The 19093-nt window shown below is 41.9% G+C and overlaps 2 protein-coding genes and 1 pseudogene across 3 annotated transcripts; all 3 read right to left on the reverse strand.

Annotated features, from left to right (window-relative positions):
- Window positions 1-2525: 2525 nt before the first annotated feature.
- On the reverse strand, window positions 2526-3211 carry LOC136551181 (uncharacterized). The gene has a single exon (XM_066542753.1). The coding sequence runs from the start codon at window positions 3199-3201 to the stop codon at window positions 2620-2622; it is 582 nt and encodes a 193-aa protein (XP_066398850.1). The 5' UTR covers window positions 3202-3211; the 3' UTR covers window positions 2526-2619.
- A 1627-nt stretch (window positions 3212-4838) lies between these two features.
- LOC136549552 (histone-lysine N-methyltransferase, H3 lysine-9 specific SUVH3-like) lies at window positions 4839-10636 on the reverse strand (annotated as a pseudogene).
- Window positions 10637-11649: 1013 nt separating this feature from the next.
- Window positions 11650-17987, reverse strand: LOC136549553 (uncharacterized). 2 transcript variants are annotated; one of them, XM_066540862.1, is made up of 6 exons: window positions 17633-17987; window positions 16636-16829; window positions 15648-15773; window positions 15455-15553; window positions 13799-13903; window positions 11650-12199 (listed from the first exon to the last, which is right to left on the reverse strand). In XM_066540862.1, the coding sequence occupies exons 1-6, from the start codon at window positions 17738-17740 to the stop codon at window positions 12184-12186; spliced, it is 648 nt and encodes a 215-aa protein (XP_066396959.1). In that variant the 5' UTR covers window positions 17741-17987; the 3' UTR covers window positions 11650-12183. The 2 variants fall into 2 exon arrangements, with proteins under 2 accessions (XP_066396959.1, XP_066396958.1); XM_066540861.1 differs by having other exon boundaries at window positions 15455-15773; window positions 17633-17985.
- Window positions 17988-19093: the final 1106 nt, after the last annotated feature.

The raw sequence follows: 19093 nt of genomic DNA on the forward strand, positions 1-19093 counted from the left end.
TAACTTCCTCTACAAGAACATTTAAACGAGAATACATCTCATTAGCACTTTCTTTGGGAAGCATTTCAAATAAATTTAGCTTTTTAATCACAAGATGATAGCGTTCTTCACGCTCACTCTTGGTTCCCTCATGGAGCGCACAAACGTCCGACCATAGTGCCTGGGCGTCTTTGTGGTTCCTTACACGGTTGAACACGTCTTTGCAAAGGCCTCTAAAGATGGTGTTGTGAGCCTTTGCATTCCATTTTTCATAATTAATCTCATCGCCTTGTAGGTTAGTAGCATTCTAAGATTTTGGGAAGCCTTGTGAGGCGGCTCTAAGAATACCAACGTCTAGAGCTTCTAAGTACGCCTCTAAGCAGATTTTCCAATATGGAAAGTCATCTCCCTCAAAGATAGGAGGAGGTCCATCCCCGTGAGACATTTTGCTCTAAGCGGTTAAGCTTAAAAACGTGAGCACGAGGCTCTGATACTAATTGAAAGGATCAAGATGCCCAAGAGGGGGGGTGAATTGGGCTAATTCTAAATTTTCTTGCAATAATCAAATCCTACGGTTATCCTAATTAACCCCTTGTGCCTAGAAAATTGTTTCTAATAATCTAACGCACAACGGACTAGCAACCTATGTTCCAAACTTACTCTAGCATGGCAATTCTATGAATGTAAAGACAAGTATTGAATTACTCAAAGTAAATAGAGAGAGAGAGGAACACGACGATGTTTTGCCGAGGTATCGGAGAGTCGCCACTCCCCACTAGTCCTCGTTGGAGCACCCGCGCAAGGGTGTAGCTCCCCCTTGATCCGCGCAAGGATCAAGTGCTCTCTACGGGTCGATTATTCGACACTCCGTCGCGGCGAATCACCCAAAGCCGCTCACAACTTGAGTTGGGTCACCCACAAGCTCCGTCGGGTGATCACCAAGCTCCCAATCACCACCAAGCCGTCTAGGTGACGACGATCACCAAGAGTAACAAGCACGAACTCTCACTTGACCACGTAAAGCCTAATGAGAAGATGGATGCACACTTGTCTACTCTTGATTCACTAATGAGGCTACTCTCTTGGATTCACGAATCTCAATCACCTCACTAGGACCTTGCTCTTCTTGGCACTCACAAACATGTTTCTCAGCTGTTGGAATGAGCAAAAGTGACTCCACACACGAGTGGAGCTCCTATTTATAAGGCAGCCTAAAAAACGAACCGTTATGAACTTCTGCGGGGTGACCGGACGCTCTGGTCATGTTGACCGGACGCTCCGGTCAGTTCAACCCGCATTCCAGTGAAAAAGTGTTGACCGGACGCTGGCAGGGTCCGATCACTACTGACCGGACGCGTTCGGTCGCATTAAACCCTTACTGGAACCTTACTGTACTCGACCGGACGCTGAACCCCCAGGGTCCGGTCAATACTGACCGAACGCGTCCGGTCGCAGATTCTCTTCTCTGGAACCTTACTGGAGTCGACCGGACGCTGCCTCTCAGCGTCCGGTCACTTGACCACTCCAGCGTCCGGTCGCACCGAACACAGTCTCTTGATCAAATGAATTGACCGGACCCTGCGGCCAGCGTCCGGTCGCACCGGAGCCAGCGTCCGGTCAGCATTTGACCCTCCATTCACTTACAACTCTCGAACATATGTGAATGAAGTTTGCTCCAATGGATCTTAGGCATGCATAGGAGCTACCTAGAGCTAGTTTTAATAAGTGTGCACCACACCTATCTCACTAGACTCACCTAGGTCAAGCTATCCGTCCATACCCCCCTTAATAGTACGGCCAAAGGAAAAACAAAGTCCTAAACTACTCTAAGTGTCTCTCCAACTCCAACCGACACTTAGAACTAGTCATCCTTAACCTTGTCGTCCATCCTTTGAAAACCGAAACTATTTCCATCGTAGGGGCATGACAACCTCGATTGCCCAATCGATCTTCATTACCATGACCTAACTTAATTGCCTCTGCAAAACACACGTTAGTCATAGTAATCTTGTATTGTCATTAATCACCGAAACCTAACTGAGGGCCTAGATGCTTTCAGTGTTGTTGTTTGCTCACAGTTGCAAGGGGGGTATTGACAAAGTTTACTTAATTGTTTTCCATTTGTAAACCCCTTAGGGTCATTGTTTGGCCAATCCATGCCTTCTTGTTTACCAGGATAATCGGCATGTTATTCCTGTCATCAAGTTTCACTTAGAATCATTATTATCCTAAACAGCAATCAGTCGGTCACTTGTTGTTTAGCTATTATTCAGGCTAGACAGCCACTTAAACTAGGAAAACAAAGGTTTAAAGGGATATCAATTAAACGAAGAAAACGGCATACCACTATGTAATATTTAAACGATATGTAAAAGGACTACACGACCGTTTAGGTGAACCATGCTTAGAATGGTTGGTTACCAGTCCACTTACGTGAATCTTTAGCGTTTCTTTAATTTGGTGACACTTTCCTGGAGTGCCCTACGTTGCTACATCTCTGAAATAAGATGCTGTTATTACAGTGCTTAAAGCTATTGTTGGCTCTTTTCAATTAATTTGCATTCAGATTTTGCATTGTCCCAGCGGCCAAATCCATCCTGTCCTGTCCAAACCTCACCCTCCTCAACAACAACGGCGACGCTAGCAGGCAGCATTCTCCATCATCCTCCTGAACTCCGGGAAGCTGACCCTGCCATCGCCATCGTCGTCGAAGACCCCGATCATCCTCTGGCAGTCCTCGTAGCGCGCACCCTCCGGAAACCCGAGCCTCCGCATGACGGCCCACAGCTCCGCGGCGCAGATGAACCCGTCCTCGCCGCGGTCGAACACGTGGAACGCCTCCTCCAGCTCCCGCTCGCTCGCGCTCCAGCCACCCACTGCTGCCAGCTCGGTGACGACCTCCGCGGCGCCGCACGCTCGGCACTCCGACGAGCCACTTCCGCCACCGCTGCACGTCCACCTGGGTAGGCCCAGCCGCGCCGTGACGGCGGCCGCGTCGCCACAGGTCAGCACCACCGGTTCACAGTGTGGCTGCGGGCAGCAGTAGTCGTCGTCAAGGACGGAGCAACCGACGACGGTGTCGTCTCGGGCCAGGAACTCCACGGCCGCCCTAGCGAACGCGACGATCTTGCCGGCGACCGAGACGGCATCGGCGATCAGCGGGCGCAGGACGAGCGTTACCAGAGACGACGCCAGCGGGACGAGAAACTCACAGTTCACCATCTTTGCAAGGCCCCGTTTGAAACCTTAGAATTTCACAAGAATCCTACAGTGTGCTACGAGTATACGAAATTTCTGCGAGATTTGTAGATGTTCTCGGAATTTAAAACCGTACCAGGGCGAAATGACGCCCAGAACACTTGAAAGAGTGGAGCGGTTCATAAGAACATTTCCAAGCGTCTGCACCCCCAACCATTTATATAGCAGCTGGTCGACCACATAAGACGAACATGCTGAAATAAAAAACGGTTGTCTGATATGAACTGTAAAGATGCCACCATCGTTCGGAGAAATTCAGGATGGATATCTTTGTAAGGGTCGTCTGATGTGAACTGTAAAGATGTTTCGAAGCTTCCTGGAAACTTCTGGTATAGAAAGAAGACTGGGATGACGTCGTCCAGACTGTAGAGTTCGTAAAGACCACATCCTCTTCTCGTTTGGCTTATAAGCCGTACTTTTTCAACGAACAGTATTTTTCTCTCACAACAAATCAGCGAACAGTACTTTCAGCCATGGCTTATCAGCCAAGCGAACAGGTCCCCGGGATGGCGTTGTCTAGACTCTAGAGTTCGTAAATTTATTTTTCAACGAGGGAGAAAGAAGAAAAAAAATGCGCATATAATTTATGCAGCCTGAAATGAAATATGAATGTTATTACTCCGAAATGGGCTCCAATGAACCGGTCCAATTCAAGATTGTTTGCCCGATGAATTGTTTGGTTCGGCTACTGTGAAGTCAAAACCGTACTAAATTTTATCAAAGTTTGTAGAGAACAGTGCTAACATCTACGACGTCAATCAAAGAGGTAAATGTGAAATACTTTCATAATGTATCTGATGAAGCTCATTTGATATTGTACACACTATTGTTTTTTTTTCTATAAACTTGATCAAACTTTGGATGGTTTGAATCAAAACAATTAAAGATCCTAATATTTTAAGATGGAGGGAATAGTTTACATACATCTTAATTTTATCCTAAAATATTAATAATTTGTTTGGATTTTGGGTAACTTTCTTGTGAAAGCATATGCATCCAAGCATGACTTTACTATCTTTGAGTTGATTCGTCCAAGATTGGAGTTAAGGTTTCACACCAAGCGCCAACATAGATGATGCGGTAATTAATTCAAATATAAGAAAATTGTCACCCTAAAGTAAAGCTAACTAATGTACTCCCTCCATTCCCTAATAAATTAATTCCTGCTATCATCCTAATTCAAACTATCTTAAGTTTGATCAACTTTATAATAAAATATCATCTATAAAACCAAATAGGTATATATCAAAATATATTTCATAATTATCTAGTTATAATAATTTGCCGCCACAAATATTAGTGCTTTTTCTACTACCTCCGTGCCCAAAAAAAACTTTGTTTTAGCTTTGTCCTAAGTCAAACTATCTTAAATTTAATCAAAATAGGACGCCTTGTGTAGTTGCACTGCATGCAAATGTTTAGTACACTGATATTCCATTTCCATAATTTTACCCCCTCCGTCCCAAATGAAATCAACTTATAGAATTGTCCTAAGCCAAACTATTTTAAGCATGACCAAATTTATACTTTCCCAAATTAAATCAACTTATAGAATTGTCCTAAGTCAAACTATTTTAAGCTTACCAAATCTATAACGCAAATTTTTCTATAAATTTTTTTATTACACTGAAATTTTGATGGTTGATCACAGTAGGAGGGGTAACAACTCGCATATATTACAAAGTGCACAACATGCATTCTCAGAGGATGACTAAAAACTAGTTCAAGAAGTAGATGACAAATGATTTGTGCAAAACACATCCCATTTCACATTCTAACATGAAGAGGGGTGAACTTATTCGATGGTGCATGGAACACCTAGGAGACCCCTGCTGCTTCATACAAGCCACCATGAAGAGCTGCTTCTGCTGGTAAAGACAATTCAGTTACTCTCATAAACTTGTGACAGAATTTTGGGAGCTGAACTTAAAAGTCGATCAGCAGAGATCTATAGGTGTAACCGAAAGAAAAAGAGATGCAGCTCTTGTGATGATCATTAATGCAATTATATAAAAACACATAAATCAATAAGATAAGTAATTAAAATGCTGTGAGACGGGCATAAATTTATAAGAGTTGCGGAGATCTTACATGAAGACATAAAAACATTACATCACATCTGGTGTTTGAACAATGCTAGAAAATTGGTACAAAATTAAATAACACATCTCATCAAGTATTTTCCAAAACCACTGCAAACAAAAAGGCTAAAAGAACTACTAGTTGTATTAGAGTCTGTTGTTTGTGGTAGGTTGGTACCTGTTGCACAGTGCTGAATCTAGTTAGTTAGAGGATGCCTCTTCTAGTGGGATTTTGGCTGTTGCAACTCCAAAAAAGATGCCACAAACTAAAACTAAACCCAGATTAGAAACAAATAAGCACACGAGTACGAAAACTTGCTAAGTGGTTCACTCGAGGTCCAAACCTCCCTAACTAGTGTTGAATTGTTGATCAGGCTGCTTGGCATCAACATGTCATCCAGGTCAATGGAAATTAATAACACCACTGTTGCACTTTATATTTTCGATTTCCCAACTCCTAGAATTTGGCAAAATTGGCAACTTTTACCAGTCAAAGAATATGGACGAAGATGGGCCAAAGCACATTTTCTAATGTGAAAACACAGGGAATATAAAGAAACAGGCTTTAACTACCATATCTTGCGAGTTCAGAATTCCTAAAATTAGTATAAAGAAACCATCTAGTATCAAATTTCAATTTAACCAAAGGCACTAAAATACAGTTTTCCCGATTGGAATGTTTAATGTGCCAATATATCATAAGCATCACATGCACCATCAATAAAAAAAAGGGACAGACCCAGTGCCGGAGGCTCCCACATGAGTGGGGTCTGGGGAAGGTAAAAACCGAGGCAAGCCTTCCCCCCGCAAAATCTGCGGAGAGGCTGCTTCGAACCCGTTGCAGAAGCATAATATTAGCCAAAGAACTCTACTAGCACAAGAACTCTTAAGTCAATGGTTGCAGGAGACATAATATTTTTGAAAAAAGTATGTCAAGAAAGCAATTGTAAATCACTAACCTTTTAACTGGAATATTATGATCCAATAATTTCCTTATAGGGCTGGTTATTAGCCAAAGGAACCTCTACACTTGGGGGACCAACATAAGCAACTTTTAGACTTCCGAAAACTAGAATGGGTTCCCATTTGAATATTAGGATGGTTCTGACCATAATCATAGGTAAGCTCTGTCATTGGAGGAATATGCTTAATTGCAAAGAATGCAATATGTGGATATCCCTCGGCACCATGATCATACAAAACTGGTTGCCAAAACACATTAGGTGAGCAGCTGTGGTTCATAAAGCGAGCTATGTTGCCGATTCGTTTTGCACTGATGACTATAGGCAGTCGCTTAGGTGTCTCATTTGAGTCAGAAAGACTAGGTTCACCCAGCAACTCTGGTGCATAGTTCCATCTTAAATTCTGCTCTGAAGGAGAAGTCTCAAATATGTAGTCATCCTTCACCATTCATGCAATTTCTGTCAATGATTTCACCTGCATATTCACAGATAAATGTGCCTGCTCGAATTGGATCCCAACTACGGAGGCCCCAACCACGTTCTCCTGTCTTAAAAACTTCAAAACGGATCTGCGTACCTTTCTGTACAACTCGGTTACGGCAATTTTGTGAACATGTACAGGAATCACCACACTCATATAAAACAGGCATGCGGCTAACAAGTATGCCTGAAGCACTGTAAGGAAGGTCACCAGCATTTCGATGCGTACAAGAGCAGTTGTTATCACCAGGGAGGCACACACTTATGCATTTGCAACCTTGCATCTTTCTCATCGAGCTCAGAGAATTCCCATATGTCAATTTAGTTGTATAGGTGAAGTGGTTAGGGCCCTTCTCATCGTCAACCTCATTTACAAGGCAGACAGGGCTACTTTCCACACCATATGATATGTCAAGCAATATAACATGGTCTCTAGATGATGGATTTTCCCTCCATTTTTCAGTCTTCTTCCACACTGCAATGCCATCAGGTTGGCCAGGTTCCCTAAGCAACTTGTGTTTAAACACGTTGAAACCAGATTTCCCTTTCTCTACCCAGGCTTCTTTGATCTTGTAAAGGCCATCATATATGTAAATCTTGCCAGTTGGACAAGTCATATCTTTTACGCTACGAATGACTCTGATTGGATTACCTCTATGCAAACTCCTCTCCAGTGCAAGATTACCCCTCTCTAGTTTTTGGTCATCCTTACCAGACATGCCCTGTCCAGTGTAAACTAGAACATCTGGATCATCTTCAGTGTTATCATATACACCAGCTGATACAACACTAATAGCTACAGGGTCCTCCTCATTACCAAACTTAGCAGACATGTAATCTATCCCTGCCATGCTCTGACTATTCAGCCCCACTAAGCACATCTCAATTCTGAAGTAGAACATATCACCAACCTCAACACCTGGAACCTCACCTATCCTCTTGTTCTTATTGACACGAAGTTCAGCATTGATCATGATGCTCCCAGCCTTCAAGTTAGGCTGCTGCTTTGCAACTTGTTTCACGTCATCCATCTGCATAAGTCTGCGTCGCAGAGCGTCAAACATCATGAGTACATTATCTGCAGTTTGCCTAGGATCATCTGAAGATAAAGATGGAAGCTGTAGCAGATTGGTGTCAATTTTCCTAGGTCGTCCACGTTTCACTGTGTCAACAGCATCACCATCTATTGAAAAACCTGAATGACTTGATGGAGTCGCTGAACCATCAAGCACGCGCTTTGGACGTCCCCTCTTCCTCTTACCACTTTCGGCAGGTGCGGCGGCAGAAAGTGGCTGGGGAGAGGACTCGCTACCTTTTGAGTGAATTGGAGTGGCAACATCTGAACTATCCTGCAAACGTTTGGGCCGTCCCCTTTTCCTCGTACCAGATTCATGAACACTGGGCCCTGGAAGTGTCTGAATAACAGGCGTGCTATCTCCTTGGGAGGTCGGAGGAGCCATTACAGGAACATCTTGTACACGTTTGGGCCGTCCCCTCTTCCTCTTGCCAGATTCTTGTGGGGCGTCTGAAGAAGGCGTCAGGGAAACAATAGTGTTACCTTCCTGAGGAGCTGAAGGAACTGGAATAAGCACAGGAAGTGAAGGAACTGGAGGAATAGTAGGAGCCAGAGGAGCTGAAGGAACAGAAGCAACAGCAGTATCAGGCACACGCTTTGGCCTGCCCCTCTTCCTCTTACCAGATTCCTGTGTGGCAGCTGACGGAGGAGTTTGCAAAGGTGTGACCAAACTGTTGACTGCAGTACCATTAGCTTGAGAAGCTCCATTCATATTAGCTGTATGCAACTGTCTCTGGCTGGGCTCTGCTTCTGCAGCAGGTGTGGGTGCTGCAAACATTGGTGGAACAGCAGGCGTCCCCAATTCAGTGCCTCCAGCATATGGTCCAAATGGGGTCACACAAACAACTGAAGGTGAGTTTTGAGGAGTGAATGTGTGAAGCCCTAGTGGTGCAGGGAACATGGGAGTCAATGTACGCAAGGGCTTGGCATCAACAACTGCTGCATCATTCAGAGGAACTGAAGCCATTTGCTGAGCCATTTTAAGAAACCAATTGATCTTTAGACAAATCGAATTTTATGCCACTATTTCCTTCGTGCTTTCCTCTAACACTAGTTCACAGCTCATACTTTGTGGAAATCTGAAAAAGAGGGGGAGAGATCAATCAGTGTTGTGGTATAAAAATGGAACAAGGAGTCAAAACATATGATTTCTTATTGATTAATGCATCATTTTTGGCATTTTTTTCTATTAGCATCCAAGAAGAAATATCAGATTAGGAAATACTAAAGCAATTGTTGTACATATTTCTATTTCTAGCTTAATAAATAGGAACAGGAGATAGCAATGCTAGTAGCATAAGCAAGTTAAAGTAGCAATTTCAATTGTAAGTGCCAACTTAAAATAGCATCACAAGAAAGATTTAAAAGCATCTAGAGTAATCAGACATGCAAATGTCACAAGATATGCCTGACAAATGAGTCAGTTTCAAGAAACCAAGAGTTGCATGGAACTTGGATTTCCAGAAGCAAGGCAGATCAGATTATAAATGTTGCTGCAGGCACCTTGTAACAAAGCAATTACTCATTCCAGTATAATAAATCAGATGGTACTTTTGTACATGCATTTTTCAAAGTATGTTTACCCAGTAATTTGAGGTATTTGCAAGTACTTAAGTTGTATAACAGAAACTGGCACAAGTACAATATCATCAAAAGTACTTTCATATCATTAATAAATAAATTTATATCTCTTTACTGAATTCTAAAAACAAAAATAACAGCTATAAGCTTAGATAGCTTCTTATTATTACAATTCTAGCACAAGTTTATGCTAGGTCCTACATATACGTTTACAGTCTAAATTTTGGTTAAGCACAGGTCAGAAAAAAATTGCCATTCTCTCTAGCAGCATGTTGGAATAAGAATAACAAATTGCGGTCAGTAACAGAAAAGAAAGGCTGGAGAATGTTTGGAGACAATAAAGAAAGGTAAATGGTGCTTAGAAATAACAGGGGGGAAGCTAGTTATTATTCATTAAATTTGCCAAAAGTTAGGTGATTAATATTGCTGCCTCCATATCCGGCATGCTATGGGTCCACGATGCTCTGCAGCATTCTTCTTATACCATTATGCAAATGGGCGTAGCAAGAAAAATTATACCGCCCAGGCGACTAGTCCAGTGCCAGAGCCAGTGAATCGGCATGACTAGGGCCAGCAATTAAGCGCGTAAACGCCACACACCGGTTCACATATCCAGAGACAACATGCTACTAGCGCTAAAATTGGAGGTAATGGAGGCAGCCTTGTTTAAACAGACTTCGGATCTTGAAAATGATACAGACTACCCTTACTGGGAAGAGGAACGAAGGTAATAAGTCTAGTACAAATCTACAAAACTGGAGCATATAAATACGTAATAGGACATTTAGATTTCAATCTGTGCAATTGAAATAGGATGGGTCATGGGGCAGGAAAGAAAACAACCTGCTGTCCCTGAGTCCCTGTCCTGCTGCACGCAGCAAGCCTCCACCTCGACCTGCAAGCCGCGGTGGGGATCTGTTTCGCGTCGCCCAGCCGCCCGGCACACCAGCATGCAGCAGCGCGCTGCGCGCCAATGCCGGCCGCACGGGCACGGCGCGGCCGGTCCAACCGTGGCGGTCGTGGATCGATTTGGTCGCGACGCTGGTACGGAACTAATTTTGCCGCGTCGTGCTGCTGCCGTCGGTCCCTGGATCGATCTGGGTGCGCAGCTAGGGTTTGGGTGTGGCTAGTGGCAGTGTGGGCAGATGCGGCGACTACGCGAGTGCTGAGGAGCCGAGGACGGCGACGCAGATGAGGTCATCAGGCGAGGCGAAGGCTGTTTGCTCGGTGCTGGGCCTTGGCACTGCTGATGGCAGAGCCGGCACACGGAGGCCCATATTGGTAGCACTACTAGCACTAAGAAATGTAAAAAGTACCGGTTATCCAATTTTCCTCCTTATTTACAAAACTAGTAATTTTTACCTTCCTTCAACTTTAAAAGTTGTTTATTTTTGCACTTTGGGTGATCTTGATAGTGATTTTGCTGATGTGGCACCATATCAAGAGGGATAAATCAGACTAAGTTAAAAATTTAGGAAGTTAAATCGAAGTAAAAATATTTTTTCTAAAGAAATATCCAAAAACTCATAAAAATATTTTTCCAAAGAACTTATCTGGCGAATATGTCTGGAATTACAATAGATGTACAATTTGTTGCACGATATTCGTGCAAATGATAATGAGCCACTTTTTTTTTTTGCTAGATTTAATCGGGCATGGCCACACCCTAAATCAAATAAACTCTAATGCTCATAATAAATACTATTGCGATAAAAGATTAATCTTGTATAAGAAATGGATAAAAGACTGACTCAATTTAATTAAGTGGCTATTATGTGTACTTATTATGAGTTTAAAAAATGTGGAAGAAGAGCCACACGCCGCAACACGAACATGCTCGAGTGGCTAATCCATGACATAAATGGTTTTTGTAGTTTCACATGGAGAAAGTGAAAGACCAGATTGAGGAACAAACGGACGAAGGAGAGAATAAGAGATGAAAGAAAGAAATTTAACATTTTTAATATTAGGTATAGAAAGAGATGACAGACCGAAGAACTGACACATCGGAGACAACGGACACATAAGGGAGAAAGTCAACATGGCCTAACACCGAATCTGGCGTAAATATATAGACTAATTTGACTTGTATAACTTGCAAAATGTGGATTTTTCTATATTATACTGTGGGGCCAGAACAATAACATGTGGAAAACCAGCAACATTTCTAACAAAATCAATGCATCCAATAGGAATTAGTACAACTCTGAACTCTTTCTAGAACCGAATGAAATTTACATTTCTTTCCTTTACTGATCCAGAGATGTGCTCCTTGTCAAGATAACACTATGAACAATGACCAAAATGCTCGAAGAGAAGCAACTGCCAGCCTACGGCTAGAAAATAACCAAGTGACTAAAGAACTAATGAACTACCTGCTTCATTTTCCTTGGTAGCTAAAAGAGACAGGAAGAGAGGTCTGAAAAATGGACCATGATGGGCAGTAAACATATCGTGACATAAACCGGTATGCAACACCAACATTGAACAGCTCTTTGCAGAACCATCCGGCTCAAGCTCGCTGAGCACGAACGGTGCTCCAAAATGGCACCAAGACTGCAGTGGATGCTCGGCACCACAGGCAGTCACCGATACAGTATTTGCCAAGCTCCTTTCGTTGGGCACCCCCCTCCCCCTGGTCCAAGAAATGAACTGCTGCGGTGTCTATGCTTCAAAGAGAACGATGGCTACAGGATTTAGGTTTCCCAAAATACGGTCCACCTTCAACATGAGCCTGCTGTTTTATCCTAGGAGTTCAATGGTCTTCTTAGTCCACTTTCCATCTGTAAACGAAAATGTCAGAACCATGTCCCAAAACATGTCCAAGTCAATGAAACTGCATACCTACACAAATGCAATGCATCTGGTGTGATGTAGTTTTACCGTGTAATTGTGCAATGTGCCAATGCCATTGGTTTGGGACTTCAGGCACTAAATTCAAATGAAAAATTATGGCACTAAGTTCAAACGGAAATTCTGAAAACACTGGTGAAGGTAATCTATGGCTGTATCAATAGCATCCTGAAATTTTTCAAATGTAAACTTGCAAAGAAATGTGTGCAAATAACAATTAAAAAATGTCCATAATGTAGATTCCAACTAATATGTGCAGCTCCAACTTCTTAACATGAACATTAACCAGTAATTTCATCAGTATGGTGTATTAGGCAGTCTGCCAAAAATGCCTAATGTGCTTAGTGTTAACAAAAATTTGCTTTTGACAAGCTGCCCCAAATTCTTCATCATGCCATTATTTATGGCATTGAAATTTCAGTCGTTTCCTTTTCACCAATAAGCCTGTGAGTTCCCCTTAGTCAGAAGACAGGCCAATCACTAGGCAGCCACCTGGGACAACACATCATGAATCTTCCAGCATGCACTAATTTGTTCTACTATCACTTTCAGTTTGACCATGTTTGCTAGAAGGAAAGCATACAAAATTTTGATCTTATGACCAAGATATCTCCACAAAGTGACAAAAGAACCACCCAAAGTATTGATCATCGATGTTCACAATTTGATCTAATATAAAGTTCAAATTAGTCCTCTTATGCTACCTAACTGATGGATTTAAGCCTAAAGGAGCGAAAAAGTGCTGAAGACAGACAAAGCAACAACAACAACAACAACAAAGCCTTTAAGTCCCAAACTGAAGACAGACAAAGCAAATAAACAAAATGTGGCAAAACAAAAGGAGCAAAATTTCAGGTGCACAGCGGACAACTGGTTCACCCTTACTGGTAAAACACTTTTTTTCTCTGTCATAATGGGCAGCACAGAATAGGGGCATTCTCATCAGAACCCTCAGCCAATGGGCAGATAGCAAATAGAAGATGGCTAAACTTGGAGAGCACATGATTCACAATAGATTAGGGAACAGTGGCTGACTGTAGATTGTTACTGTTTTTTTCCAAGCAGACTTATGAATGCTAAGATGGCAGAAACAGGCAATGTCAAAATTGAGTAAGCAAAAACTAATAAGACACCTATATCCACACTTGTAATATATCAAGTCAGAATTCAGTTTCTCCATCTGATTATTAAGCAGTACATGACATTTAGTACTGGACATCCACAAACCAATGAAACCAGTTCAAGAGAGCATCACGGAACTAGGGATCTATAGCAATAGCATATTAGCATCATAGGTTGCTACTAAGTTTTCATCCTACCATACTGATTTATTGAGAACACAAGATTAATTGTGTTCACAAATTATGCAGAACCTGCATGCGCATTCATACACTCAACTCTAAGCTTAAAAATTGACATAAAGGTCTTAACAATTTGCTGGGGGCTTAGAAGGCCAGGATTCCAATATATAGAAATCCTCTAAGAATGAACTGGTTGTTTTGCAATTCCAATCATCAGGTATCACTTACATCATTAGCCAGAAGAGATCTACAAGCAAAAGATTTAAGTCGTGGAGACTGGCCCGCAGATGTTGAACCACTGTCATTACTACCACTTTGTTTATCACCCTGCACCTGCAAACAGAGGATTCCTTTTGTAAATTAACATACTACAGCCTTGTACATGTTGCAACTTTGACAACAGTTGCAGCATTGATAAATGACTCAAGTGTTGCATAGACAAGCCATTTGCCCCGTTTGTACCAGAGGGCTACAAAAGTATCCTCATGAAAAGTGCAAACAGTATATTTACAATTGAAGGAGTCAGAAAGTAACATCTTCAACCTCGGCAAATGCATTACAGAAAAAAAACTCAAAATCAGCATTGTGCTTGTACTATGCTATATTAGAACACAACCAAAATCTTGATGGAAATGAGAATAGAGAATTACAAATGACTTAATATAATCAAAGAGACTGTGCAGTCTATTGCATGAAATTTTGTCATATTCTTAAGTTAGATCCAGTCAATTTTACAGTTTAGTAGACACCATAATTATCACATATAAATGAAAAATTTAGCCATCACATACTTCCTCCAATCACAAATACAAGTCCATTAAGACATTAAGACGGTCTCCAATATGACACTTTTACAAGCAATATCTGTAAAAATACATAACCTTAAGGCCTTGTTTGGATGTTGTCGTATTCACCTCAATCCACATGTGTTGGAGTGGATTGGGGTGGAATTCAGTTCAAGTTCCACTCCAATCCACCCCAACACACGTGGATTGATGCGAATCCGACTACATCCAAACAAGGCCTAAAAGAAAAGAGATATATAAAAGTATTTTTCATAATGAATCTATTAATTTCAATCTTGCGTTGTTAGTCTATACAAAATTTTACATATTGACTGTCAAAGTTAAAGAAAAGTTTGACTTGGGAGAAGTCTATACGGACTCATATTTACAGTCAGAGAAAGGAACTAAGATAGGTTGCTTTCTTTTCTTGTTTCTGTACCAGGGAAAAAATCCTGACCAGTTTTTCAGTGGCCATATCCATATGGAAGCCGCCTCTATCCCAAGGGAAAACAATTTGGGTGGAGTAGCTAATAAAGTTTTCCCATGTTACCACAAATCAACTGTACTTAAAATCAGTGAACTATACACAGTTGATTCTTGCGAACCTGAGTATTACATAAACTTCAAATTCCATATGATGGCTGAAATGGTCCACATTTTAGAAGCAGTCCAAAAGTATAGTTCAAACATGTATTTATCAAATCTGTGCAAACGTCTTCACAGAGAAAAGAGCTACTTACATGAAAATAGTGCAATTAAGTAGGTCAGTATTACCAGCAGAATCGAATAGATACTTTATACTTTATTATACTCTGAAACTATCTCGTTGGTACTTCTTCAGACAAATAAGCACATCAAAAGATGTACACCAAAGATTTTGCTATGTAATACAGTGAAACTTTTCTAACGAGCCCATAGTACATTCAGATTCTTAATTTATTTGTCACTGAGATTAAAGTAGGTGGTCTAGAGAAGACAAATTTATTGAGATAGAAAGATACACAAATTTGACAGAGGTATTTGGTCATCCTATTCTTTCCCCTAATAAGTTAAACATTGAATGAAAAAGAACAGTGTGGCAGAAACTAGAAGGTAATACCTGATGATTGCATGCATTGTTTCGAACATCCTCGAACAGTGACGAGTAGTAAGAAGGATCATAGATTGAACCTCCCAATATATCATCTGCCATGGAACTCTGTCTAACTGAATCAGATCTAGAGCTTAAGAAACTATTTCTTGCTTCATGGTTGGTTTCAAAATATGTTGGCGTGGTGGAAGAAGCCCCTAACCTATACATCTGAATCCATAAGAACGAAGACAAAAACCTGACTGAAAACCCAATGATTTGCATCCACAATGCTAGTCTGAGTGAGAAAACAAAAAGTTGACCATACTTCTCATCAGGAGTAATAGTCCTGTATGATTAGAAGACAAAGTTAGGAAACAGATTATGACACTAGAAGAATGTTGTGGTGCCTAAAAAGAATTACACAAGCAGATTTCTCTACACTCATCCAATAGAACACATGCACTACCCAGTCAATCAGTCACAAGTAAAATGCTTTTCATATTGATACATGATGTCAAACTCATATATAGCCATTAATCTCTACTGTAACAACTTTGCACAATCAGAATGTTACGAAAATAAACTTCGAGACAAATCTATACATATCATTTTGCAAGTATAATCTAAAGGGCGTACCCAGTGCAGAGAGCTCCCGCTCTGTGCGGGGTCTGGGTAAGGGTGTCAGTGGCAAGCCTTACCCTCGCCTGTGCAATGCGAGGAGACCGCGACTCAAACCCGGGACCTTCTGGTCACAGGCGGTAAGACTCTACCGCTTGCACCAGGCCCGCCCTTCGCAAGTATAATCTAAATGTTCCTAAATATACGAAAGTAATGGTTTAGAATATATGATTACACACATACTAAAGCTTCACTTGATGGAGTACCAAAGCACTTGTGCTCCAAAGTTATAAGTTTCAATAATCATAGTAATGACTCTAGTGAGATAATGGAACAAGTTGAAACCCATATAGGTAGTCATTGCATGACAAGTCATTGCCAAATCAATTATTATACAGTGTTGAAAACAATTAGTTATGCCATGCAGCCATGGTGAAAGATGAATAAAGAAACCCACTCAAAAAAAATCAGTCAATTAAGCATACGATTATAGAGAATATCACATTCCTTTCTAGGTGCCAGATTCACATTGCACCAAATGAAAAAATTGGGGTAACTAAACTGAAAGATGGTGACTGCCGAAGACATACCAGATAGCATGTGAGAAGAGTATAAACCAAGCAACGTCAAGGACGACAGCAAAGAAGAGAAGGACAGCATATGCCCGACCAAGTCTCTGGCTACTGCTCTCAATTGCAACAACAGCAAATAGACCAATCACCAGGTTGATCACAAGAACCCCATTGAACAATGCCCCAAGTGATCCGATCAGCGCACAAACAATCTAAAACGAAAATTGATGAAGTAACTATGAGCATGAATACCACAACTTCGTTAAATTCAACTTCTGCTGAATGAGGGCCCATTTCAACATTATAAGAATTAAAGTCACATAATGATCAAGACAACCAAACAAAAAGCAAGTACAGTACCAGCCGAGCTAACTATGTAAAACGCTAACCATAGCCAAGCGTCATCGCATTGTAAACCGACCGGTTTCCCTTCACTGTTTCACCGACTTGATAGCTAATTCAACATAATCATGTCTAAGGTATTCACTTAGTCGCATCTAGCAAAAGCTGACTTGTATGGTTGTTTCCAACAATGTAAGAAACACAAAGACAACAACAGAAACTGACCAAATTCAGAGAACGAAAATCGCAGTATAATGCTGCAAGGCGCAGTTATCTCTAAACGTAACTGAACCTTAAAGCTTCATCCAGAAGCCTACTAGATCAAAACCCAAGCATCAAGCGATGTCACGCCTAAAAGAGAAAAAAATAAGTGGAACCCTAACTGAATTGCATTCAACCAAACCACAATTCCCCATCGCGTTCAACGACTACAACTACTGACAAAATTGAGGCAGCCAAAGTAACGCCCACTACGCTAGGAAACACTAGAGCACGCTCCAACCCGATACCGCCACCAGGTTTCACATCACAGGCACTAACAGCAGCAGGAGCAGCAGCGAGCACAAGAGCAGAAGTAAGCCGATCTCGCGGGAGATCGGCGAGCCGCCGCCGGGTGGGGCCAGGCCGATCCGGCCGTCGGAGGCGACAGCCGACAGGGGAGGGGAATGCGCACCTGGAGGTAGATGAGTGCGAGGGCGAGGGACTGGAGCGCGTCGTAGTCGCGGAGGAAGGAGCGCAGCCGCGGCCCGACTCCGAGCAGCGGCGGCGGGCAGCAGGGCATCCCGACCCCCGGCGAGCCCGGGCGGGGGCGGGGGCGGGGGCGCCGGAGCCTGGCTGGCGGCCTCTGGACGGCGCGATCGGGGCGGGGAGCCGGGGAAGCGAGGAGGAATCCGAGAGGGGGATTCGCCGCAGATTCGCGTCGTGAGTCGTGAGGGCAGGGTGGAGGCGGTGGTGGAGAATCTGCCCTCCGGCCTCCGGCGGATGTTTTTTTTTCTTTTCTGTCTGTTATTACTAATCGAGGGAGTCTTGAATGCGAACGGTGAAAGGGCCGTGACGTGATGGGCGCTAATCGGGGCTTTGTCATTGTTTGGGAAATTCTTTTCTTTTTCTGATTTGAGTTATCCGAAAATCTTTTTTGATCTGACAAGTTTTTTTTCCAAGGGACCTGTGGTTTCCAGCTACAGCTGTAAGCGTGTGTTTAGTTCACTTTCAAAAAAAAACGTGTGTTTAGTTTGATATCTACGTTTTTTTAGATGGTATGGTTCTATCTTAGTTTTTTTGTTAGGTGGTTGTATTTTATATTTGGTTATCAAGTATCTTTGATGCACTTATATCTATCTCAATCTAAACATGTTAGAATTGATTGGTGTGGAGCTTAGTTTAATTATCTTAGGTTTTTTTGTTAGGTCCTTTGTTGGGGATGTGTTCTTAAGCCTTTTGCCGAGCGTTTGTTTGTACGGTCATCCATACGGTCATCTATACTGAAAAACGTCGTACATGTTTGGTTATGAGATCTGAAGCTATTCACAGCATAGATACAGTTTAGATGAAAAATAGTTTCTCGATGTATCCCGCTATTATCTAATATAATTCTTCTTTCGTTGCAAAAAAAAAAGAGCTTAGTTTAATTTTCACATTAATCTACTCTATTACGCATGGACTGAGGTGCATAGGAGAGTGCATCTAAACAAGCTCTTAAATGGGATGAGGTCATTCTAGTTTTTTTGTTTGAGCGATTAAGGTATAAATAGATGGGATGAGTGATGATGTGGCTCAATTAGTGGTGGACCCATCTGTCAGCCTCGTTCACCCTTCCTTGACATGTTGTCCTCCCCGCGCCCACTACAATTTTGTCGCGTGATGAGACTCAAATTTTAAAAAATATAAAACCATTCGATATGATGTCGGATGAAGATAATTTTTATATGTAAATTGTAGACCTCGATGAGATCTACAACTTTGTAGTTTTGAGTTTTTTTATTTGAGGACAGTAAGATGCTCGAAAAAATAATATAAAATTTCAGCACCATATTTTATCGCGTGATGAGACTCAAATTTCAAAAAATAGAAAACCCTTAAATACGATGTCGGATGAAGATAATTTTTATATGTAAATTGTAGACCTCGATGAGAT

The sequence above is a fragment of the Miscanthus floridulus genome, chromosome 4, assembly GCF_019320115.1.
Source record: "Miscanthus floridulus cultivar M001 chromosome 4, ASM1932011v1, whole genome shotgun sequence".
In the NCBI taxonomy this organism is placed as follows: domain Eukaryota; kingdom Viridiplantae; phylum Streptophyta; class Magnoliopsida; order Poales; family Poaceae; genus Miscanthus; species Miscanthus floridulus.